Here is a 26,150-nt window from a genome sequence, read left to right on the forward strand (position 1 = left end):
GGAATGGAATGGAATGGAATGGAATGGAATGGAATGGAATGGAATGGAATGGAATTCTGTTCACTAAACTACAGTTAAGATTGAAAAGGCAGACCACAGAGTGAGAAAAAGATATTTGCATTTGGAACAAAAGGTATTTGCAGAATACTCAGCCAGAATATATTAAAAACTCCTCTACAGCAATAGGAAGACAGACAACCCAATAGAAAAATGGGCAAAACAGTTAAATGGTCAATTCGCAGCAGGTCTTCAGAAAGCATACAGACATATTAAAAGATCCTCAATCTCATTATTCATTTGCAGTGTATAAATTAAACCCATGATGTGGTATCGCTGTCTATCCTACAGAATGGCTAGAATTCAAGGACTGATGCTATCAAATGTTGATGAGGATGTATTGTATTTGCAACTCATTTTCCACAGCTGGTAGGAATATAAATTGCTTTAACCACTCTGGTTAATACTTTTTTTTATTTTTTTCTCACTAAAGCTGAACTTAATCATGCTTATACCACATGACCTTACAATTTCACTCTTAGGTATATATCCAACAGAAATGCTAACATATGTTCTCCAAAACACATGTGTAAGAGTGTTCATAGAGCAATACCCATACAGTCAAAAACTGGAATCCATCCAAATGTAGAAAGCCAGCAAACTGGATAACTAAATAGTGGTATTATTTGTACAATGGAATACCATACAGCAGTGAGGATAAATGAACTATTGTAGTACACAGCCACATGGATAAGCCTCAGGAACATAATGTTCAGGAGAAAAAGCCAGTCACAAAAGAGTACACATTGTGATTCTACTTAGTTCAAAAATAGGCAAAACTGATTTATTGTGTTAGAAGTCAGGAGAATTATTTCTTTGGGGGAAAGATGTGACAGGGAAATAACAGGGAATCTTCTGTGTATCTGGTTAAGAAAGTTCTATTCCGATAGTTTGCTCTAAGCATTTTTAATAAAATACTGACTAAATTTTATCAAATGCTTTTATATGATAAAAGCTATTGACATGGTATGGGTTTCCTCTCTTTTTCTTTTAATTTGAATTCTGAATGTTAAACCAGACTTGTGTTCTTGTACTATATTTCTTGATCTGGGTATTGGTTTCAGAGGCACATTAACTTCATGAAAATTAAGCTATTCATTACGATATTATACTGTGATAAGTTTATTTAAAATTTTTAATAAAAAAAATGAAAATACTTGGAGAGTTAGCCAAAAATGTACATGTTCAGTTTATAAGATGAGATAAAGAAAACTTTGCATTTCCATGGAAGATTCTTTCTCAGTCATGCTTGATTTTGAATGTATTTTGTAGGAGCACCTGGGTGGCTCAGTGGGTTAAGTGTCGGACTTCGGCTCAGGTCATGATCTCACGGTTCATGGGTTCAAGCCCCATGTTGGACTCTGTGCTGACAGCTCAGAGCCTAGAATCTGCTTTGGATTCTTTGTCTTCCTCTCTCTCTGCCCCTCCCCTCTTCTTCTCCTCTCTCCCTCTTTCTCTCTCTGTCTCTCTCAAAAATGGATAAACATTTACAAAAATAGAATGTACTGGGGTGCCTGGGTGGCTCAGTTGGTTAAGCATCTGACCTCAGCTTAGGTCATGATCTCACGGTCTGTGAGTTCGAGCCCTGCGCCGGGCTCTGTGCTGACAGCTCAGAGCCTGGAGCCTGCTTCAGATTCTGTGTCTCCCTCTCTCTCTCTGCCCGTCCCCTGCTCTTGTTCTGTCTCTGTCTCAAAAATAATTAAAACATTAAAAAATTTTTTTTAAAAAAAGAATGTACTTTGTAGAATAATAACATTTTATGAGATAGTTTAGTAATTAGCACATGCCTCCATGAAGTCAGGTATAAATACAAGTGAGGCTTTTTATGTTGGAGCAAAGCAATGGCATAATTATCAAATAGAACGTATTAATGGTAAGAATTGACTTCTCAACTTCACTTCTTTCTTAGTTGTGGTTTTTCACATACTGGCTAAAAGTCAATCCAGCATAATGATCTCTGAGAGACGGGGAAATGAATGCGGGTGAGTCCACCGTGTTTCTAAGCCACAGTGCCGACAGAGGGAACCTAAACAGCCCAGGAGCCTCACAGGATTGAGTTTGGGGTTCAGAGATGACAAGCTAAAATTTTAAGGCAAAATATTGGAAAGGAAAGAAGTATAGAAATGGAGAACTCCAGGGACCTGGAGAGTGTCTCTTCAAGTCTTTGGCTATCAGTCTGTGTATACATGTGAAGTAACTACTCAACACTAGGAAAAGAACCACTGGAAGGAGTAGGAGGAAAAGCCCTCAGAGATCACACAGAGTAAGTTGGCCACATTAGCCAGAGTGGAACGACCTCCTAATAGGCACTGGATAAAGTCTCAAGGACACTGCTCTAGACCAAGCTACAGTAGTAGCCCTTCCTTATCTGCGGTTTTACTTCCTGTGGTTTCAGTTACCCATGGTCAACTGTGGTCCAAAAGCAGGTGGTTCTGCTTCTGAGGTATCCTCAGAAGGTTGGCAGTAGCCTAATGCTACATCACAGTGCCTGTGTCAGTCACCTCACTTTATCTCATCACACAGGCATTTTATCGTCTAACATCATCACAAGAAGTGTGAGTATAGTACGATATTTTGAGAGAGGCCACATTCACATAACTTATTACAGTATATTGTCATAATTGTCCTATTTTTAGTTGTTAATTTCTTACGGAGCCTAATTTATAGATTAAACTTTAGCAGAAGTATGTGTTTAGGAAAAAAACACACATAGGTTTCGGGACTAAGCTCAACTTCCAGCATCCCCTGGGTGTCTTAGAAAACATCTCCCACAGATGAGGGGAAACTGTTGTACTCTGGTCCCACCTAACAAAGTTTAAAAAGTAAACCTTGAAACTATCAAACTGTTTCCAGGCCATTGAACTACACCCAGAACAAAGCTCAACAACACAGGAATTCAGAAAAATCCAATACCGTATGATCCAGTGATCTCACTTCTGGGTATCTACCTAAAGTAATCGAACTCAGGATCTTGAAGAGAGATTTGCACTTCTGTGTTCATTGAAGTATTATTCACAGATGCCAAGAGGTGGAAGCAACCCAAGTGTCTCGATAGATGAGAATGGTGATATGTATGTACAGTAGAATATTATTTGGCCTTTAAGGAGGAATTCTGTCAGGCAGCAACATAAGTGAACCTTGGGGACATTTTATGCTAAGTGATATAAGCCAGTCCCAGCAAGACAAATGCTGCATGATTCCTCTCATATGAGGTGTCTAAAAGTAGTCAAACTCAGAAAAACAGGAAGTAGAGTAGTGATTGCCAGGGGCTGGAGCTAGGGGAAAATGGGTAGCTGCTATTTAATGGGTATAATGTTTCAGTGATGGAAGTTGAAAAAGTTCCAGAAACCTTGTGTACAACATTGTGCTTATGTTGTACTATACACTTAAAATTTTGTCGTAGACAAAAAAGTAAATTGCACAAATTCATTTGTCAACTCATATTTTCTATAAATACCATTTTCTGCTTTAAAAAACATGCAGTAGTGAAGATGAAGAATGAAAGGTAAAAATATCCATAACAGATCTGAAAAAATTTCATTACCCAACAATTCTTAATGTCTTGCATCCTATAAAAAATTACCAGACATGCAAAGAAGCAGAAAATGTGACCCAAAACCAGGAGAAGAATCAACCAATAGGAAGAGAGAAAGATGGCACATATGATCAAATTAGCAGACAAGGACATTAAAGCAGTGATTATAACTATACTCCGTATGTTCAAGAGAGTAAAGGAAAACAAACATGTCAATGAGAGAAGTGGGAGTTGTTTTTCAAAAGAGAGACCCAAATAGAACTTCCAGAGATGAAAAATAAAATTTCCTGAAGTGGAAAATACAGCAGATGAGATTAACAGACATTGCAGGAGAAAAAGATAAGTTAAAACCTGAAGACATAGCAACTATCTAAAATGAAATGCCAACAGAAAAAAATAGTTGGAAAAAACCTATCAGTGAGCTATGGAATAACATTAAGCTATTTAACACAAGTATAACAAGTTTTAGAAGGAGATCGGGAGACAAAAAAATATTTCAAAAAATAGAAGGCAAATATTTACCAAGTTTGATGAAAACTGTAAACCCACAGATTATAGAAGTTCACAAATTTCCAAGCAGAAGAACCAGGCACAAAAATTAAATTGTTGAAACCAGTGACAAAAATCTTGAAAGAAACCTTAAAAGCAGCCAGGGGAAAATATACCACCTTAAATAACAGATGAACAATAACATAAAAATCACTACAGACTTGTCAGAAGCTATGCATGCCAGAAATGACATCCTTAAAGTACTAGAAGAAGAAAAACAAAAACTCAACCTGGAACTCTGTACCTGGCAAAAAGGATGTTTCCAAGTTGAAGGCAAAATAAAGAGTTTTTTAGATAAACAAAGCTGAGAGAATTTGTCACCAGCAGGCTTATACTATAAGATATGTTAAAAGAGTAGTTCTTCACGCAGAAAGAAAATAATCTCAGATGGAAATTTGTATCCACAAAAAGAAATGAAGAGTATAAGAAATGGTAAATATGTGTGTGGATATAAAATTCTTTTTCCCCTCATATATTCTTAAAGACAATTGTTTAGAACAAGAATAACAACACATTATGGTGTTTATAAGTAGAAGTTAAAAACAAAAAAAAAAAGGAGGTAGAGCTAAAAATGGTAAAGCTAAAATGGAATCATAAAAAACACCAAAAGATGGAAAGAAAGAAAGAAAGAAAGAAAGAAAGAAAGAAAGAAAGAAAGAAAGAAAGAAAGAAAAAGAGAAAGAGAACAGAGATAAGACAGATATAGTAAAACAGAGTTAAATCCATCCATATTGGTGATCACATTAAATGGTCTATATGCTCACTACCTGATTAGATGTTTTAAAAGTAAGACTCAATTACATACTGTCTATAAGAAAGCCACTTTGAATATAAAGATACCGGTTAAAAGTAAACAGAAAAGATAACACCATGTAAACAGTAATCACAAGAAACCTGGAGTTCCTATATTGATACTGGATAATGTAGATTTCAGAACAAAAAATAGGAAAATTGTTTCATAACATAAAAGGGGTCAGTTCGTCAAAAGGCTATAACAGTCCTAGATCTGTAGGCATCTAATGACAGGAGTTTAAAATAGATGGAGGAAAAGGAGTACAACTAAAAGGAGAAGTAGGCAAACGCACATAGTTGCAAACTTCAGCATTCTCTCAGTAATATATGTTTGACCTATAGTCTACCGTGAGAGGCATGATTTATTGCTGTTTTTTCGTTTTAATGTTTTCTTTGATTTGAGACTTTCTGTCTTGTTAACCAAAAGATTATGCCTACCAAACCTGATTATCAGAGTAGTATTAAGGTGCCGATTCTGTGTAAGTATCCACAACCAGGGATCAGTAAAAATAATTATTGAGACTTACGAATTGCTAGATGTATTAGGTTTCTATTTCTGTTGTAACAAATTGCCATGTAGTGGCTTTAAATAACACAAATTTATTAATTATCTTATAGTTCTGGAAGTGAGAAGTCCAAAGTGGATTTCACTGGACTAAAATCAAGGTATTGGCAGAATTGCATTCCTCTTGAGGCTTTAGGAATTGCCTGTTGCTTGCATTTCTAGCTTCTAGAGACTATGTTCTGTGGCTCAGGACTCCCTTCTAAAGTAAAAAAGCCTGTATTTCAGATGGAATACTTGATATATAGATAATTCAAACAAGATAGCGAAAATAAATATTTGAAAAAGCGAACAAATGGTCAAGAATTCAAATCCACTTTGCAGTTCTGACAAAAATCAGTTTTCTCCTAGTGCTCTCTTCGGGTGTGGATAAGTAGACAGAGAGAGACAGATCTTATTATACTTTAGATTTTTGAAGACAAAAATATCTAAATTTTACCAAATTTTTCCAAGGAGATGGGTTTTGTTTTTGCTTCTACCATTTATTTTCCAGTCATTCCTAAAAAATCAGGTGAATTGGTGGGAGTATTGGTTGAACTCTTGAAACTCACAGCAAATGCCCCCATTTCATATTTATGTTATTAGTGTTCTCTGTTCTTTAGCTCTTGAAAGACCTTTTCAATATCTTTATGTATGCCTTACAAGTTTTTCTTACTTAGGGTATATAGGTGTTTCTGCCTTTCATACAAACCTTTGAATGGAATAAAACAGACTGTTGACAGAGTGATCATAGTTCCCTTTTATCTGCATAAAAATAATATTCTAATTATTTAAGCTAGAGGACAACTTCCTATATGTATCTAGTATGTTGGTATGTCAAGCCAATAGTATCAGTCTGATAGGAGAGTATGGTTGAACAGTCATTAATGCTTTTCTAACAGTCAGTAGCTGATCCAGGTGTAATATTATATTCTGAATAATCAGTGATATTTCAGAGCACCTGGATGGCTCAGTCAAGCATCCGACTTCGGCTCAGGTCATGATCTCACTGCCCGTGATTTTGAGCCCTGCATCGGGCTCTGTGCTGACAGCTCAGAGCCTGGAGCCTGCTTCAGATTCTGTCTCCATCTGTCTGTGCCCCTCCCCTGCTTGTTCATTCCTTCGTTCCTTCATTCCCCCTCCCTCTCCCTCTCTCTCTCCCCTTCCCCCAAATAAATAAACATTAAAAAAAGAAAGAAAATGCTAAAAATAATCAATGATATTTCTAGGCAGTAGCATCTTAGATGAGATACATAATATTGTGCTATATTACAAAATGTTTTTCCAGGTAAAGATCTTGATTTATCACTTGGTACATTGGGATTGGTGTGAGTGCATGAAGCGTGTGTGTGTGTGTGTGTGTGTGTGTGTGTGTGTGTGTGTGTAAACTCATGTGCCCATTTTCCTTCCTTCCTCTTAGGTTTATTTGTTGTGAAAGTAGAAATTGCTCAATTGTACTTTTATCTTATTCTGCCAGTTGTCTTAAAGATTTCAAAATACTTTTTTTTTTTTTTTTTAATTAACGTGTTGATTTTTTAATGTGTATTTCATTATTGCAGAGCTTAGGATCCTTTACACTTCCCAAACTGGCTACTTCTCCTTAGGTGGATATTTAGGATGAGATAGCAAAGTAGAATTTGAGGTGGGAATTACATTCATAGGAATTTATCCAAATTTATTTCAGGAATAATTAGGCTATTATGTGGAAAGAAAACTCCTAGGCACTTTGGCAGGGAGAAAAATCTTTTCACACATGGTTTCTCCCCTCAAGGACTTAACTTTCTTTTTCTTTCTTTTCTTTTCTTTTCTTTTCTTTTCTTTTCTTTTCTTTTCTTTTCTTTTCTTTCTTTCTTAGAACTTTATTTTCTGATATAAATGCAACAGCAAAGGTATATAAGAAATTCATCCTTGGAAAGTTACAAACTTTAGTCCAAAATCATAAATTCAGAGTGTTTCTGTTTTGGTGGAGGATGTGCTGCAGTAGACATTAAGGAATGAGGCAGAGGATATACAAATGAGAAGTAATTTTCTAATAATGTAAAGAAATAACTTATTTGATATTATTAAAGATTGTAGGATATCCATATTGGGGCATTTTAGGGTAATTTCTCATTTTCCTGGAAAGACTGCAGGAAGATATACTGGTTTAGAATTTTATGAATCCTCTTAAGGAGTTCCTTATAGAAAAGTATGTTCAGGTTGGACATGTTTATCTTTAGGGTGCTCCATAACCTCAGAGAGTTTAGGTCTGAAGTATATGGAAAACATGTAAAAGACTCCATATGACCCCCAGAAGTCTTGAAGCCCCCAAATTCCTATAACCCCCTTTGCTCCGTTGTGGAGCACTAGTCACTTTCTGACTAAAGTGGAGAATGAGAAATAAAAGTTTCAATGACCTTGTTTGTTTTTAGCTTACAAACAAAGTCCCCTTGTTTCATTTCTGCGTTCAGACCATATCAATTTATACCAAGAAACGGCCAGAAGAATTTAATTTTCAGTCAAGAAATAGTTGCCAATAACAAATGTGAACACCTTCTCCCTTTCGTACCCTAGGCAGTAAATAGTAAGGGGGTAGAAAACATTGGTATTATGTCTTCAGATTCAGTATATAATATTAAGCTTTTAAAATTCACTCTGTTTCTGGGGCGTCTGGGTGGCGCTCAGTCTGTTAAGCGTCCGAACTTGATTCCAGCTCAGCTCATGATCTCACACTTCATAGGTTTGAGCCCTGCATCAGGCTCTGTGATGTCAGCGTGGAGCCTGCTTGGGAGTCATTCTTTCTCTCTTGCTCGCTCTCTCTGTTCCTACCCTGCTCTTTCTCTCTCAAAATATACATGCCTACATAAATTCACTCTGCTTCCCAGAGATGGAGTTTAGCACTAACAAAGAATGATCTCTATCCTTATTACAAATGTGCATCATAGGACATGATAGGAAGAGATTCATATTGGGTTGTTGGAAGGCCATCTCTGCTTTATGGTTGGCTGAAGAGCAAAGGGAAAATTTGTGTATTATCTTCATTTCTTATTCTTGAATCAGTATTTGCCACACTTTGAAACCTAAAGCTCATGAGACGTTGGATAATACTTTAAATTCTGTTCTGAAGGAATAATTTTTTAGAAACATGAAGCAGCGTGTGCTTCGGTATACAATAGGCTTTGTTGCCAGAAGAAAAAATATATGTATGTGTGTGTATATGAAATATACATAATAAACATATATATGTATATGGAGAAAAGGATTTTGATTTGGGGAAAAAATCCTAGAAGATGTAATTTTCTTTGTTAAATATTTGTAATTCAGGTTTACCATCATAAATGATCCTAGTGTCAGGATCTGAGACTTTACATAATTGTCAGTGAAACGTTAGCTTCAACCCTTAGAAAATGTATAGAAATATATTTTTGTGCATTAAGAAATACTATTTTGGATAAGTTTCATTTCTACTCCAGCCACCTTATTTATTTAGGTAAATGGATTTCTTTGTGGTAATTTACATTCATCTCAGTTTTAAAAACCACCAGAAAGTATCCATACCCTTTGCTCAGCATGCAGTAAAGTCTTAAGTAGGAGTTAAATGAAAGTTCCTACAGTGCTGAAGTTAATTCAATTTGGTAACCTTCCTGTTTGCTCAGAAAATTGTACATTTGGGAAACCTTAGCTTAAATCTTACTTAATTCACATTTGTTGCTGATAAAATGTATTTTCCTTACTAATATATCATTCTGTTTGTTTCTTGATTGCTGTTCTTACCAACTTTCATGAGATAATAAAAATTATAGAAATTTAGAGAACGGTGTTCTTTTCAGGGGGAGATACATATAATTCTCTCTTTTTTCATAATGCTTATTTGGGAAAATGGTGACTTACCATATAATAGATGTTAACATATAGATGCTGATTAAATGAACTGATACAGATAGATGAAACTTACTCTTTATTGACTTCAAAAAGAGGTATCACTTCCATCCATTGACATTTTCCTTTCTTTGCCTGATACACGGTGGGAACCAAATTAAGTGTTCATTTAGTCTTACAACTGCTCTATAAAGTAGAAGGTATTATCTCAGTTTTACAGATAAGAAAATTGAGATTACCTGGTCCAAGATTGTCCAGATTACCACTATTGAAATCTAGGAGTATTGGGCTCAAAAGCTTGTTTTCCCCCCCACCCCCCAAATACAGTCTCTCCTTTTGTTTATGGCCTATTTTTATAAGTTACTTCTGTATATTCATAACATTTATTACTCAAAAAAAATGATAGAAATGTATTAATTCTTTTTAAAAAAATCTTTTCTTAAATGTTTATTTGGGGGAGAGAGAGACAGCATGAGCAGGGGAGAGGCAGAGAGAGAGAGAGAATCCCAAGAAGATAGTGCATTGTCTGACGTGGGGCTCAATCTCATGAACTGTGAGATATGACCTGAGCTAAAATTAAGAGTCAGATGCTTAACTGCCACCCAGACACCCTTTGAAATGCATTTATTCTTGATTAATTTTATAAATTACAAGTTTTAAAAGTCAGATTTATTGAGATATAATTTACATGCAGTAAAATGCACTCCTTTTAAGTTTTTTTTTTAATGTTTATTTTTGTGACAGAACAGAACGAGAGTGGGGGAAGGGCAGAGAAAGAGAGGGAGACACAGAATCTGAAGCAGGCTCCAGGCTCCAAGCTGTCAGCACAGAGCCTGGTGTGGAGCTCGAACCCACGAACTGTGAGATCGTGACCTGAACTGAAGCCAGACACTTAACCAACCGAGCCACCCAGGCACCCCCAAAATGCAGTCCTTTTAAAGTGTACAGTTAAGATAAGTTTTGACAGATGTATACAGTCATGTAACCTGTACCAGAACAATAAAAATCTAGAACATTTCCATTACCCCTCAAAGTTCCTAGTGCCTCTTAATCCCTTGCCACCACTACTTATCTAATTTTTATCCCTGTAATTTTGCTTTTTTCCAGAATGTCATGTAAATGGGATCATGTATTAAGTAACCTTTTGTGTCTGCCTTCTTTCACTTAGTAAAATGCTTTTAAAGATTCATCCATGGGGCGCCTGGATGGCTCCATTGGTTAAGCGTCCAACTCTGCGTTTTGGTTCAGGTCATGATCTCATGGTTTGTAAGTTCCCTGCATCAGGCTCTGTGCTGACAGCACAGAGCCTGATTGGGATTCTCTCTCCTCCTCCTCCTCCTCCTCCTCCTCCTCCTCCTCCTCCTCCTCCCCTCACTCTGCCCCTCCCCTGCTCTCACTCTCTGTGTCTCTCTCTTTCAAAATAAATAAATAAACTTAAAAAAAAAGATTCATCCATGTCGTTGCAGATATCAGGTATTAGTTTATTACTGAGTTGTATTCCATTATATGGGTGAACCACAGCTTCTTTTTTTTTTTTTTTTTTAATTTTTTTTTCAATGTTTATTTATTTTTGGGACAGAGAGAGACAGAGCACGAACGGGGGAGGGGCAGAGAGAGGGAGACACAGAATCGGAAACAGGCTCCAGGCTCTGAGCCATCAGCCCACAGCCTGATGCGGGGCTCGAACTCATGGACCGCGAGATCGTGACCTGGCTGAAGTCGGACGCTTAACCGACTGCGCCACCCAGGCGCCCCAACCACAGCTTCTTTATGTAGTCACCTGAGCTGATGGACATTTGGGTTTTCCATTTTAGAATATTATGAATAAATGCTATAAACATTCATGTTAGTAACCTGTTTAGTTTTTAAATTTCTGTGTTACCATGACATCATCTTGAGTGACATGGCTTTCTCTTGATACTACTTCATAGGTTATTTAGTCATGGATAACATAAAATATGAGATACCTCATTGGAGGGCTCTGAGCCCTCTGTTAGAAATCAGGGGATGAAGAAAGTTGTTGACTGTTTTCCAAATTTGAAGGGTACTCTGATATTTGGGACATACTCTTTTTAATGTAGTATGCCGTAGTAGTATGAAGATAAAGGATATGAAATGAAATATAATGAAAATGTAGTAAAATGGCAAATTGATTACTAGTCCTTTAACCTGGTTTGTTTCCAGCTGTGTATGTCTTACTATACTTTGGACAGATTGTGACTGAACAAATTAGTAATTACTGTGCAAGAAGGAAGATGGAACTAAGGTTTCCACATCGTTTAGATGTATATGTTAGCTCATTTAGACACCCTAGGAGGTACCTATGAGGTAGATTAGTACCAGTCCTATTGCACTGATGAGGAAACTGCGAATCACAGAAATGAGGTAACTGACAGCGGGAGCAGAGCCAGTAAGGTGGGTGAGTCAACAATTGACTCCCTATCAGTTTCCTTATCTGGAAAATGAAGATAATACCCACTTTTGTAGTTGTGAGAATTAAATGTGAGTATATTAGTAAGGACTCAGACATGCCAGTCTCTTCCTCTCCTTCTCCCTTTTGTAAAAATTTTTTTAAATGTGTGGGGTTTTTTTGTTTTGTTTTTGAGAGACAGAGACAGAGAATGAGTTGGGGAGGGACAGAGAGAGAGAAGGAGACACAGAATCTGAAGCAGGCTCCAGGTTCAAGCTGTCAGCACAGAGCCTAACGCAGGGCTTAAACCCACCAACCGTGGGATCATGATCTGAGCCAAAGTCAGACCCCTAACCAACTGAGCCATCCAGGCGCCCCTCTCCTTCCCTTCTTATAAAGGTCCCACGTTCCCTGTCTCCTGCCCTGCACTTCTGTTAACTGTTTATTCAGAGAAATCTAAAATATGGGTGCTAAACTTACAATGTCTTTAATTGCAAAAGATTATATAATATCAGAAGGCCAGTATATTGGATGTTTCTTTTTATTGTAAACATTAGAAAAACACAAACTCGGCTAGCAAATAGAATTCACAGTACAGCCCAACAGCCTGGCAGAATGTTCTCACATGATCCTTTTAGCACATTCCCTTAATCATTTTTTTCCCAAAGTGATACATTCTGCATTTCTTGTGAAGTAACTCAACACTGCATTCTAAGGGCACTGGGCAGCTGGCTCAGTTGAGCATCTGACTCTTGATCTCAGCCCAGGTCATGATCTCAAGATCTGGGGATTGAGGCTCCATGCCGAACATGGAGCCTGCTTAGGATTCTCTCTCTCCTTCTTCCCCTCTCCCCTGTTCGTTCATTCCCTCTCTGTCTCTGTCTCTCTCTAATTATATATATATATACACACACACACACACACACACACACACACACACACACACGTATATATATACTTGTATATATGTATGTATGTATGTATGTATGTATATATATATATAAATCATCTGGGGCCAATGTCCACATATGATTTCTTCCACATACTTTCTGCATGGCCAAAGACTCTATCTTTATACCTTTATACCTTTAAAATTGCTATAAGCAAGCAACTTGATGAACTTTTCCCCTTCTGTCATTTCTGTTTTGCAGGAGTGCATCAAACTTGATAAAAAGTTATTAGCAGCTGTTCTGTAGAACTTCTTAGGATAGTTCCACCAATCTGTACTGTAAAATCCCGTATGCATGAACCATGCAGAGTAAACACATCATTAGGTTTTCTTTCTCTTGCTTTCCTAATGAGGGGAGAAATGTTACACAGCTGGAGAAGCCTAGGACTCCTTTCTGAACTGATTTATTTACATAACATATGCTGAGTTTGACACATTGCTCAGAAGAAGCAGTTTTTTTAGTTAAATATTATACAGCACTTCAAAGAACATTTTAGCTACACTATAGCTGTTCAACTTTTCTGGATACAAAAGCTGCTGCTCTTTGCTCCTTAAAAAACACTGCTGCCCTAGTTCTTTATATTATTGCTTTCAGTGTTAGGGAGAATTAAGCTGAATACATTTAGAACCTCTTTTCAGAAACAGTTTTTAGTTTCAAAAGTTGCTGCATAGTGTCAGTAGTTTAAGATGTCTGCACAAACTAAGGGCAAATCATTCTACTCTTCATCTAGTTGGTGAGAAAGTAAATAGTGATTTGGAAGCAGATAATAGGCTATTGTGGTATGGTAAGAAGAACCTAACACTCTGAAGCCAGATAAATCTAGGTTTAAATCCCACTGTGTGCTTGCTAATAATTTGTCTTCTGTAGAGTTTCTTCAGCTATATGAAGGTGATAACAAGAACTCCTCCTGCTTAGGGTTTGATTTCAGTAACTGAAATATGTATAGCACCTGGCATATAGTAAACCTGGTCTTTAAATGTTTCCTTTCCCTGTAGCCTTTCCCCCTACCCCCTCAAAAATCAGCAAACTTCCTTTATCATTCAAATGTAATTTGGTGTTTGTTTGTTGTTTAATTTTTTTTTTCAACGTTTATTTATTTTTGGGACAGAGAGAGACAGAGCACGAACGGGGGAGGGGCAGAGAGAGAGGGAGACACAGAATCGGAAACAGGCTCCAGGCTCTGAGCCATCAGCCCAGAGCCTGATGCGGGGCTCGAACCCATGGGCCGCGAGATCGTGACCTGGCTGAAGTCGGACGCTTAACCGACTGCGCCACGCAGGCGCCCCAAGTGTTTGTTTGTTTTAAGCCTAAGTATGTCCCATGAAGGTTTGAGGATAGATGAGGTGGCATGACTGACCTACCCATCAGTGATTGCTAGTTAGTGATAATTTTTAGCACAAGCTATAGACAGACTGTGGGAAGACTAGGTTGCCATGTAGGTTACACAAGCCAATAGATTAAATTGAAAATGTATGCAACCATAAACACTGTGACTAGATCAGTGTGACTGAATTAGGCCCTTTCTGATTTAATATTTGTGGAGTACTTCCCATTAAGTGGGTAAGACGTTCTACTGAGAGATACGCTCTTTTGCCCTTCTTTTGCCTTTCTCTCTTCTTTCTGGGCCACAACACAGCCATGATGCCCAATAAGACTTAAGATTTCTACTTTGTTATACTCTTCTTTTTTTTTTTAATTTTTTTTTAACGTTTATTTATTTCTGAGGGACAGAGAGAGAGAGAACGAGAGCAGGGGAGGGGCACAGAGAGAGAGGGAGACACAGAATCGGAAGCAGGCTCCAGGCTCTGAGCTGTCATGACACGAGGCTCAAACCCATGGACTGCGAGATCATGACCTGAGCCGAAGTCGGATGCTTAACCAACTGAGCCACCCAGGTGCCCCTGTACTCTAACTTCTTATATGAATGCTAGCTACACTTCTTATATACTGCAACCTTGGGGTTTTTACGACATTATTCTCAGAGCCTCAAACTAACGTGGACTGATAAAACTGTTACTAAGCTCCATTCCTATCTCTAGAGAAAGGTTTTGGTTGGACAAGTTATCCCAGTACATCATAATAATTATTAGCAGAGATGAGGTATTGTAATGCATTTGTGAGCTGTTGCTAGATTTGTGGGGGTAATGGGGATCCTGTTTTCATGGGTTTAATTATTCTAATGTGGAGAGCTGATAGCTTTATTGGATGATATATACATAAATATTCATAATTCTGACTCATTTCTATTCTGATATTAATATGTCATATAATTATACTGTTAGATTTGAAGAAAATTCAAAATTCTGGTAGTTTCATTCAAAAATACTAATAAACTTTTAGAATAACTTTTCCTAAAATTGTATTTTACCAATGCAAATTATTGATTGAAGATCAAAATTCAGCTCTGTCTAGAATAAGACCCACTGATGGCCGAATTCAATTCACAATGGGGTAACCTGTTATAAATTAGAATATCTTCTGGGGAAGGATGGTATTCAGCTTCTGGAATATAATGTATAACTGCTCAAAGATACCTTATGACCTGTCAGACCACAGGGTTGGGAGTCAGACAAACAAACTTGAGTTCAAATTTCAAGTGAACCGTCAAATAATCATGTAACTTAGGGTAAATTATTTAACGTTACAAGGCCTGTTTGTTTCATCATCCGTAAAATAAGAAAGAACACAATGTTTAACCATGTTTAAGTTCTCCTCTCTCTTGGCTTTGTTCGTGTCCTCTTTAGTGAATCTCTTGTGGGCTATGATATCCTAGTCCCTTCATCTGTAAAATGTGAATCATGTAATATAGGCAGGCATACCTCATTTTGCATTTCGCTTTATTGCGCTTCGCATATATTGCAGTTTTGGTTTTTTGTTTGTTTTGTTTTTCACAAACTGTAGGTTTGTGGTAACCCTGCATCGAGCAAGTCTGTGGGTCTCAGCAGCATTCGCTCACTTCTTGTCTCTGTGTCACATTTTGGTAACTCTTGCAATATTTTAAATGTTATCTACTTATTATGGTGATCTTTGATCTTAATATTATAATTGTTTTGGGGCTCCATGAACCCTGCCCAGCAAACTTAATAAATGTTGCATGTGTTCTGACTGCTCCATGGACTGGCCATTCTTTTTTCCTCTCCTTGCCTCCCTATTCCCTAAGACACAACAATATCAAAATTAGGTCAATTAAAAACTTGCAATGACCTCTGAGTGTTCAAGTGAAAGTTAAGAGTCACACATCTCTCATTTAAATCAAAAGCTAGAAATGATTAAGCCCAGTAAGGAAGACACATTGAAGGCAAAGAGAGGCTAAAAGCTAGGCCTCTTGCGCCAAACAGTTAGCCACATTGTGAATGCAAAGGAAAAGCTCTTAAAGGAAATTAACAGTGCTACTCCAGTGAACACAAGAGTGATAAGAAAGCGAAATAGCCTTATTGCTGATACGGAGAAAGTTTTAGTGGTCTGAAACAAAGATCACACCAGGCACAACATTTCCTTAAGCCAAAGCCTAATCCAGAGGAAGGCCCTAACCCTTCAATTCTACGTAGGCTGAGAAGTGAGGAGGCTGCAGAAGAAAAGTTGGAGCAAGCGAGTAGAGGTTGGTTCATGAGATATAAGGAAAGGTCTCCATAACATAAAAGTGCAAGGTGAAGCAGCAGGTGCTCATACGGAAGCTGCAGCAAGTTATCCAGAATATCAGCTAAGATAATTAAGGAAGTTGGCTATCGTAAACAATAGGTTTTCAGCGTAGATGAAACAGCCTCATATTGGAAGAAGATGCCATCTGAGACTTTCATAGCTGGAGAGAAGTCAGTGTCTGGCTTCAAAGCTTCAAAGGACAGGCTGGCTGACTGGTTAGAGGCTGACACAGCTCATGACCTGAAGTTGAAGCCAGTGGTCATTTACCATTATGAAGGTCCTAGGGCCCTTAACAGTTATGCTAAATCTACTCTGCCTATGGTGTATATAGAAGAGTAAAGCCTGGATGACAACACATCTATTTACAACACAATTTACTGAATTTTATATTCAAGCCCACTGTTTAGACCTGCTGTTTGGAACAAAAAGATGCCTTTCAAAATATAACTTCATTGACGGTTGCACCTGGTCACCCGGGAGCTCTGATGGAAGTATACAATGAGATTAATGTTGTTTCATGCCTGCGAACACAACAACTATTCTACCGCCCATGGGTCAAGGGGTAATTTCAACTTGTAAGTCTTATTATTTTAAGAAATACATTTTAAAAGGCTATAGCTGCTGTAGTGATTCCTCTGATGGATCTGGACAAAGTAAATTGAAAGCCTTCTGGAAAGACTTTAGCATTCTGAATGGCATTAAGAGCATTCATGATTCTTGGGAAAAGGTCAAAATACCAACATTAACAGGAGTTTGGAAGAAGTGGATTCTAACCCTCATGGAGGACTTTGAAGGGTTCGAGGCTTGCGTGGAGGAAGTAACCAACTGCAGGTGTGGTAGAAATAGCAAGAGAACTGGAATTAGAAGTGGAGTCTGAAGACAGGGCTGAATGGCTGCAGTCTCAGGATAGAACTTAGCAACGGATGAGGAGTTGCTGCTTATGGATGAGCAAAGAAGGCGGTTTCTTGAGATGGAATCTACTTCTGGTGAAGACGGTTGAAATAACAACAAAGGATTTAGAATATGACATAAAGTAAGTTAACAAAGCAGTGTGGCAGGGTTTAAGGGGAATTGACTCCCAATTTTGAAAGAAGTTCTATGGGGAAAATGCTATCACACAGCATCACATGCTACAGAAAAATCATTCGTGAAAGGAAGAGTCCGTCAATGCGGCAGACTTCACTGTTGTCTTATTTTAAGAAATTGCCACAGCCACCCTGCCCTTCAGCACCCACCACCCTGATCAGCCATCAACATCGAGGCAAGACCCTCCACCGGTACAAAGATTATGACTGAAAGCTTATATGATGGTTAGCACTTTTTAGCATTATTTTTAAATTAAGGTATGTGCATTGTTTTTTTTAGACATAATGCTGTTGCACACTTAATATATTGACTGCGTTATAGTCTATTTAGCATATTAGTCTATTAAACAATGTACTCTATTAAACTTATATGCACTAGGAAATAAAAAACTTATTTGACTTGCTGTATTTTGATACTTGCTTTATTGCAGTATTCTAGAACCTAACCCACAATATCTCCAAGGTATGCCTGTGTACTGCATACCCCCTACTCAATTTCTTGGGGATATTTGCCTAGAGGTATAATCTTACTTGAAGCATCGTGAGCCAGTTGTATCAGAGATTATTTTAACTTTGATATTTTTTTTAATTTTTTTAATGTTTTTATTTATTTTTGAGACAGAGAGAGACAGAGTATGAGCAGGGGAGGGGCAGAGAGAGAGGGAGACACAGAATCGGAAGCAGGCTCCAGGCTCCAAGCTGTCAGCACAGAGCCCGATGTGGGGCTCGAACTCACACACCGCGAGATCATGACCTGAGCCGAAGTCGGATGCTCAACCGACTGAGCCACCCAGGCGCCCTTAACTTTGATATTTTTAAAAAATAGGATGGCAAAGTTACCTTCTCACTTTGTTCATTATAGTGAGAATACTGTTTTACATTACTGGAAGAGTCCTGACCACGAAAAATATTAGGCATTTCTCTTTTGTGTTAGAGCTGTCACAGAGTACTTAACCATTTGACTGTGTAATTTAAGTCTTGGTCTATCAAGCAGTAAACAGATGGAACATTTCTAACAGGAGTAATTAAGTTGTAAATCTATTTTAAAGAGTTGGCCAGTATACAGCATCACAGTCCATATTCTGTTGTCTCAGTTACATTCATTTTTATTTGGATTATGATTTCAGAATACCCAAATATGGGAAAGAAAACAAAGTTGTCTATCATTTTTTAAAATTGCATACTTAACAATATTTGTTCATTCAGCAAATCTCTATTGAATGCCTAGTGTGAAGCAGACATATTTCTAGGCACTGGGGATCCAGCAGTACCAAGAGAAGCAAAACCCAGCCCTCATGGAACTTAGATTCCGGAGATGGATAATAAGCTTAATATGTATGATATCAAGTATGATAAATGCTATTAAGAAGAGTAAAGCTGAGTAAAGACCTAGAGAATGTTGGGGTAAGAAGTGCTGTTTTAGATAAGGTGGTCAGGGAAGCCCTCTCTGATACATTAACACTTAAGCAGTGACCTGAAGAAGTAAGGGAGCAAGCCAAATGATATCTGGGGAAACGGTGCCAGGCAGAGGGCATGGCAAGTTCAGGTACTTGATCTGGGAGTATGCTTAGTTGTCAGTATTCTCTTCATTCTACCTTAAAGCTTTCCTTAACACCTTAAAACATTAAGGGAGAATTACAGGCCTCCTCCTCTGTGTAGGATCCTGTGTAACTTTTTTCGGTTGGTATCTCAGCATTATCGTTTTTGTGCACGTATCTCCCAGTAATCTGGCTTTTAGGGACAGAAGTAGTGCCTCACCTGCTACATAGTAGGTGCTGAACAGATGCTGATTGAACAAGTCAGTTAGTTTATATATTGCACAACTACTTTTCTTCCTATTTACTTGGTACCAGAGAAATACAAATTGTTAGATATGTGAGTAAATAAGAGAAAATAATGATCAGGCAAGCCTTGGTCTGCATTATTCAGAGGAAGAAAGTTTCTTTCAATGAAATCTTCTACAAATTTATTTAAATGTTCTTATCTGAAATATGACCTTCATATTTTAAAAAACTCATGGTGATATCCATGATTTAATGTTTACTGAATGACTTGGTTACTTGAAATATTCAGTTAGAAAAATGAATTTAATTTCAGTAAAGTATCACACAAGAGTTCTTAGAATTGCAAATCGTTTTAGAAGAGAACAATTTGCTTTCCCAAAGGAAAACTAAGTCATATTTTGTGTTCCCTAATTTTTAACCATTTCTGCAGAGAAATTATTCCCATTTCTTTATGATGCTTACTGAATGTTATTTTCTGTTTTAGATCTCCAAAGGTACTAAAACCAATTTTTATTGGATAATGTTTCTAATGAAATAAATCTTTAGGACCTGCAGTAGATGAGGTTTCAAGGTTTTGGAATTTATTGATTTGTTTAAAACTTTTTTTTCTTTTTTTAACTTGAAAGGTTAATCTGGTTTATAGATGTGGCAAAAGCTTTAAAGTAAGTAGGAAGCTTATCAACAGTCAGCAGAAAACCCTGGTTTGGGCTGTTACAAGTACCGTTGTTATTGCACTAGCAAAATGTCAGTGCAGTATACTTTCTGAAATTTTGAAGTTTCTGCTTAGTTTTCTATAATCTGAGCAACACTATAATAAAATCATCATGTTTACCTTTAGGTAAATCTATTTAGTATTAATAAACAGTGCATGTCGGTACTCAGGGTTTTCTTTTTTTCCATCTTCCTTCTTTTTCCCATATTTCTCCTCTCGCCCGAAGAGACGTCCATGCCTATTTCGAAAACTGTATATTTGTAGACATTTTTAAAGTTAAATTTTAGATTTACTTTAATATTTTAACAAAAGTGGCTTTGACCTTAATTTTCTATTTTAATGCTTTAAAAAAACCCAGTAAATATATTCATGGGAAATGAGAAAATAAAGACCTATGTATGCATTGTTTACTAAAGTGAGATCATTCTGTGTGTGCTGTTTGTAACCTCCTTTTTCCAATTTACAATCTCTGTATGTTCTTCATGTCTTATCAAGTCCACAGTCTGATTTCCCAGGGAGGGACTATGTCTCACATCTGGTTGTCATATCCCCCAAAATTTGACCTAGTCCCCTTTTTCTTTTCATACCACTGGCTTATTAAAGGGACAGGGCCAGCTCTCCTGCAGGATGTCTTGCCTTCTAGATTTGTCTGGTTTCATCTGCATTTAATTTGTTCCTCTGTCTCTTGTATATCCTATTAGTTACAAGTCAAATTGTAAAGCCTAGAGATCATGTTAAACATTTTTAGCTGGGATATATAATAGGTTATTTACTTTTTCTTTTAACTCATCAAAAGCCACAGTATCTGGATGAGTCAGCATTAATGAGACTGCATTTGAGTACTGAATTAGGGTAATGAATCTGATCCCCTCATTGTAGAGTCTCAACTTTTTCCTCTTGCTACTAGAAAATAATGTATTTGGTGTTACCTTGAGTAATATGAATCACTAGGTTCCTGTTAAACATATACCTGAATATAATACTTGTCTAAATTAGTAAATTTTGTGAGGGATCACAATGCAAATTTTCTGATGTTTTAAAAAATTTTCTTCTACATCATTAGCCACCCTTTTTCTGTAACAATTCTTTATTATCTGGGGCTACTGACTTCTTCTCTTACAAGGCCAGATAGATAAATAAATTCTTTCATTTAGTTACCAGTTTTCACCAGCCCAGTCAGAAGATGACATTAGTGTTTTTTTCTGGCTTTCTCCTTTTTGAGTATCATTGTAGGCTCAGATTTTTCTGGTTTCAGTGTGTTTCAGTTATGATCAGTCATAATTCTCACAGCTTTGACTAATGGGGAAAGGGACCTTTCAGGGTGATTCTTGTCTTGTATTTTTTGCTATGATACTATTCTTTTTCTTTAACAGAAATGTTCAAACAAACGAAAGTATAGAGAATAATGTAGTGAACCTTCAACATATCTTTCAGTTTCAACATTATCGGTGTTTCTAATCTCATTTTATCTTTCTCCTACTGCTTTTTTTTGATCCCCTGGATTATGAACCCATTGATACTTTTAAGTTTTCTTTATTTTCTGGCATGACAAGGACCTACACCTGGAATCATCCGTTTCTCTAAGAAGCCCTCACTGCCTTTGTTAAAGAATGGGATCAGATAACAAAATCTGTGCATCAAGATTATTGAAAGTTTTTTATTTTTATTTTTTCCATTTTTTCCCATGATGCATCTCATTATAATGGTAGCTTACTTCCATAGGCAGGTTTACTCTCATTTGAGTGGTGAAGGAAGGGGCACTTCTCAAAGATGGGATAAAATCTGTATATTTCTATTTTAATTGGTCTAAATGTTAGGTAGAGCTGACAGATGATTGAAATGTTGACACATAAGTGTTTTTAACAAAGGACTTCTTTTTAAAAATAAACGCCATTTAGTGTGTTGGTTTGCTGGTACTATAATACAAGGAAATCCTTTGTAAATATATGACTTCTAAAAGTTCGCTTGTACCACGCTTTGGTTTTTTAGCATTCAGTACATTTTCTAATAGTAATAATGTGGATGATAAAGTGTTATTGGATTCTGGCTCTTAAATCTGTGTATGATTTCCAAGATGGACCAAAACCCTGTCTTTGCCTACTTTCCCTCTTGATGCCCTACTGAAATAAAATGTATAGAAATAAGAAATGAAGAAGCCAGTAACAATAAATAGGAAGGCTACCAAAGAGTGGTAATTGAACAGATTTCTGGGTCTCTGCTCGAGTACTAGAAGGCTCTCATTTCTCCTTACCGCTCTCCTTCCTGCACTTAGACTATTGATAGCAGGCACAAACCCCAGGCAAGACATCAAACAGATTTTGTTTAGAGAAATTGGGAAAAGCTAAGGCTTTTAAAGTACAAGTTATATCTCCAGAACAAAAGGGGAAAAAAGCCATCTTTATTCTGGTATTTAGCAGGTCTGCTGGTCCCCACCCATGCATCCTAAAGGAACACTGCCAGTCAGCCTGTACCTACCCCACACAGAGCCCTCCTCAGGAGAGCAGTCCGGCCAGAAATCAAACCATCTTCACAATGATAGAGGAAATCTGTGTTGGCTAAAATGAATCATTCAGATGTAAATGCGAAGAGTAACCAAAGATCACTAGGCATGTGAGGAAAACTGATGGCATGAAAGACTAAAATAACCAGAAAAATTGCTACTGGAGAAAATAGAGCTAATCAGAGAGAACTTAACCAGAAAGGAACTCTAATATACTCAGGGCTGTAGGAAGAGAACTTCACGCATTAAACAAAAATAGGAGAACACAGGTTTTCAGATGGAAAGGGCGCAACAAGTGCTGAAATAGTGAGTCAAATATCATAATGCAATTCATTCTTGGGAAGCTGCAGAATTCTAAAGATAAAAGATCCAGAGGAAATTCATGTTCAGTGAGAAGTATCAAACTGAAATCAAACCTCTCATCAGTAATTCTTTAAAAAAAATTTTTTTTAAGTTTATTTCTTTATTTTGAGAGAGAGTGAGCAAGGGCGGGCAGACAGAGAGGGAGAGAGAGAATCCCACGCAGGCTCCGTGCTCCCAGCGCGGAGTCCGACACAGGGCCCAATCTCCCAAACTGCGAGATCGTGAGCCTGAGCCTAAACCAAGAGTTGGACACCCAGCCAACTGGGCCACTCAGGCGCCCCTCTCATCAGTAGTTCTTAATGCTTTAAGACAATGAAACATTGCCTACAACTTTTCAAAAGAAAATAATGTGTAGCCAGGGATTCTATATCTCGTCAAACTATAAATCAAAGGAGAGAGCAAACTGAAGTTGATTTTAGACACATAAGAACTCAAAGGCACCTTCTTTTGGAATTAAATGAGTGAGGCTGGCACAGTTGGTAGAGCATGTGACTCTTGATCTTGGGGTCATGAATTCAAGCTGTAGATAGATAGATAGATAGATAGAGAATTACACATTCACCATCAGCTTTCTTTTTTTAAAAGTTTATTTATTTTTGAGAGAGACAGCATAAACTGGGGAGGAACAGAGAGAGCGGGGGGACAGAGGATCTGAAGCAGGCTCCGTGCTGACAGCAGAGAGCCAGATGCAGGGGTTCAGACCCACAAACCATTAAGATCATGACCTGAATCAAAGTCAGATGCTTAACTCACTGAGCCACCCAGGTGCCCCTCACCATCACCTTTCTTTAAAAAATAAAAAAATTATTGTGTAATTTCTCATTAAACATTTTCATTTTGGGTTTTTTTTAAAAAAATCTCATTGTGGGGCACCTGGGTGGCTCAGTCGGGTTAAGAATCCGACTTCAGCTCAGGTCATGATCTCACGGTTCATGGGTTCAAACCCCACATCAGGCTCTGTGCTGACAGCTCAGAGCCTGAAGCCTGCTTCTGTGTCCCCCTCTCTCTTTGCCCCACCCCTGCTTGTGCCCTGTCTCTGTCTTTCAAAAATGAATAACCATTAAAAAATAATAATAATAATAACATAAAAAATCTCATCGCTCCCAAAAGGGTTTGTGGAAAGAAAAAAGGGGATGAATAATTTCAAACAGTAAAATAAGTAGTTGTGGATTTACACCATAAAATGAATTCTAGAGCTACTGTAGCAAACACTAAGGAGACTAATCCCATAATTTCCCATAGTTCCCAGTGACCTCAGCAACAGGTAATTCGGGACTACTTAATTGCAGTCACAACTGGCTAGTATATTATATGGCCAGCAGGGGCAACAGCATCAGATTCTTTTCCCATTGTGACTAGAGTGACATGATCTGGCTTACATTTAAAAGCATCATTCTGGGGCACCTGGGCGGCTCAGCCAGTTAAGCATCCGACTTTTGACTTCGGCTCAGGTCATTATCTCGTGGTTTGTGAGTTCAAGCCCTACATCGGGCTCTGCACTGACAGTGCGGAGCCTGCTTGGGATTCTCTCTGTCTCTGTCCCTCCCCTACTCACTTTATCTCTGTATCTCTCAAAATAAATAAACTGAAAAAAAAAAAAAAGCATCATTCTAATGGCTATGTTGAGAATAGACTTGGGGTAGAATAGTAGAGCAAGGATAGAAATAAGAAGAGACCAGTTTGGACATCATTGTAGTATTCTAAGTGAAAGATGGCAGTGGCTCTGATGTGGTGGTAATGGTGGAGTTGGTGAAAAGAGGTCAGATCCTGGGTATAATTTGAAGGTAGAGCCAACAGCATTTCCTGATTAATTGGATATGGGGTGAGCAAGAAAGGAGTAGAGGTTTCTGGCCTGAGCAATAGGAAAAGAGAAACAGATGGGGGGAAAGATGAGGAGTTAAGTTTGGGGTGTTTCAAAAGTTCATTTGGTCTCCAAGTAAAGATGTCAGCTACTTGGATTGGTACTGAGACGTATGTGCCTGCAGTTCTGGAGAAAGTTCTGGCTTAGAGAGGAAATTGTGAAAGTAGTTAGCATATAAAGTGTATTTAAAGCCATGGGATTGGGTGAGATTGCCTAGGAGTGAATAGAGGTCAAGAAGAGGTATGAGGCCTGAGACCCTAAGGCACGCTAACACTTACGGTTCAGGGAGATGAGAAAGAATGGTCAGAGATGACTGAGGAGGAGCAGCCAGTGGTGTACAAGGAAATCCATGAGAGGATGGTGCCCCGGAAGCCATGAGAAGAAAGTGTTTCCAGTAGGAAACAGTCATTGACTATTCATGCTGCCGAGAGAGCAAGTAGGAGGGGCACCGAAAATTCACTGTTGGGTTTGGCAGCATGGATATCAGTGTTTACCTTTACAAAAGCCACTGTGTTTTTTCCGACAGCTACAAACTTGTTGAGACAAAAATAATGTATTAAGTTATTTGGGCCCAAGGACTTAATAAATGGAACTGTCAGGTATTTCTTTTGGCCTAGGGACTTCGAAACAATTAGTAAGATACCAAGAGAGCCACAAACAAAGTTTGAGAATCTTACTTTGGAGGATCATGCTAAGTATTTTAAGAGGGGGAAGCTCCTCTTGCCTTTTCTTTGTCTCTGCTGAGAAGTTTGAGTTAGTCATTTTAAATCTGATCAGATTACTGCAGTGAATAAAATTGCCCTAATGTGGTTCAATATAAAAAAATAAGGAAAACCTTATCCTGTGAAATGTCTGCAGTACAGCTTTGCATGAATTTTTCTTCTTGCCTCCATAGGTATGGTCTGAAATATGCGTTGCTTGGCAGCTCGGGTCAACTATAAGACTTTGATTATCATCTGCACACTCTTCACTTTGGTCACGGTACTTTTGTGGAATAAATGTTCCAGCGATAAAGCGATCCAGTTTCCACGGCACTTGAGTAGTGGCTTCAGAGTGGATGGATTAGAAAAAAGAGCAGCAGCATCTGAGAGTAACAACTATGTGAACCACATGGCCAAGCAGTCTGAGGAGGCATTCCCTCAGGAACAGCAGAAAGCACCTCCTGTTGTTGGGAGCTTCAACAGCAATGGGGGAAGCAAGGTGTTAGGGCTCAAATACGAAGAAATTGACTGTCTCATAAATGATGAACACACAATTAAAGGGAGAAGAGAGGGGAATGAAGTCTTTCTTCCATTCACTTGGGTAGAGAAATATTTTGACGTATATGGAAAGGTGGTTCAGTATGATGGCTACGATCGCTTTGAATTCTCTCATAGCTATTCCAAAGTCTATGCACAGAGAGCCCCTTATCACCCTGATGGCGTGTTTATGTCCTTTGAAGGCTACAATGTGGAAGTCCGAGACAGAGTCAAGTGCATAAGTGGGGTTGAAGGTTGGTATCTGTCTGCTCCACT

General features: G+C 37.9%; 1 protein-coding gene across 3 annotated transcripts in view; it reads left to right on the forward strand.

The window, feature by feature from the left end:
• The window catches only part of GLCE (glucuronic acid epimerase), a 118,780-nt gene that overhangs the window by 79,369 nt on the left and 13,261 nt on the right, over positions 1 to 26,150 (forward strand). For 2 of the 3 annotated variants that reach the window (XM_040493104.1, XM_040493102.1), the window contains one exon: positions 25,532 to 26,128. In XM_040493104.1, the coding sequence (XP_040349038.1) occupies positions 25,546 to 26,128 (583 nt within the window). In that variant the 5' untranslated portion in view covers positions 25,532 to 25,545. Of the gene's footprint in view, positions 1 to 5,551; positions 5,600 to 25,531; positions 26,129 to 26,150 lie in introns of all 3 variants that reach the window. The other variant, XM_040493103.1, reaches the window with a different exon arrangement.

The sequence above is a fragment of the Herpailurus yagouaroundi genome, unplaced genomic scaffold (genome assembly GCF_014898765.1).
Source record: "Herpailurus yagouaroundi ecotype Mexico unplaced genomic scaffold, PumYag 184, whole genome shotgun sequence".
Lineage (NCBI taxonomy): Eukaryota > Metazoa > Chordata > Mammalia > Carnivora > Felidae > Herpailurus > Herpailurus yagouaroundi.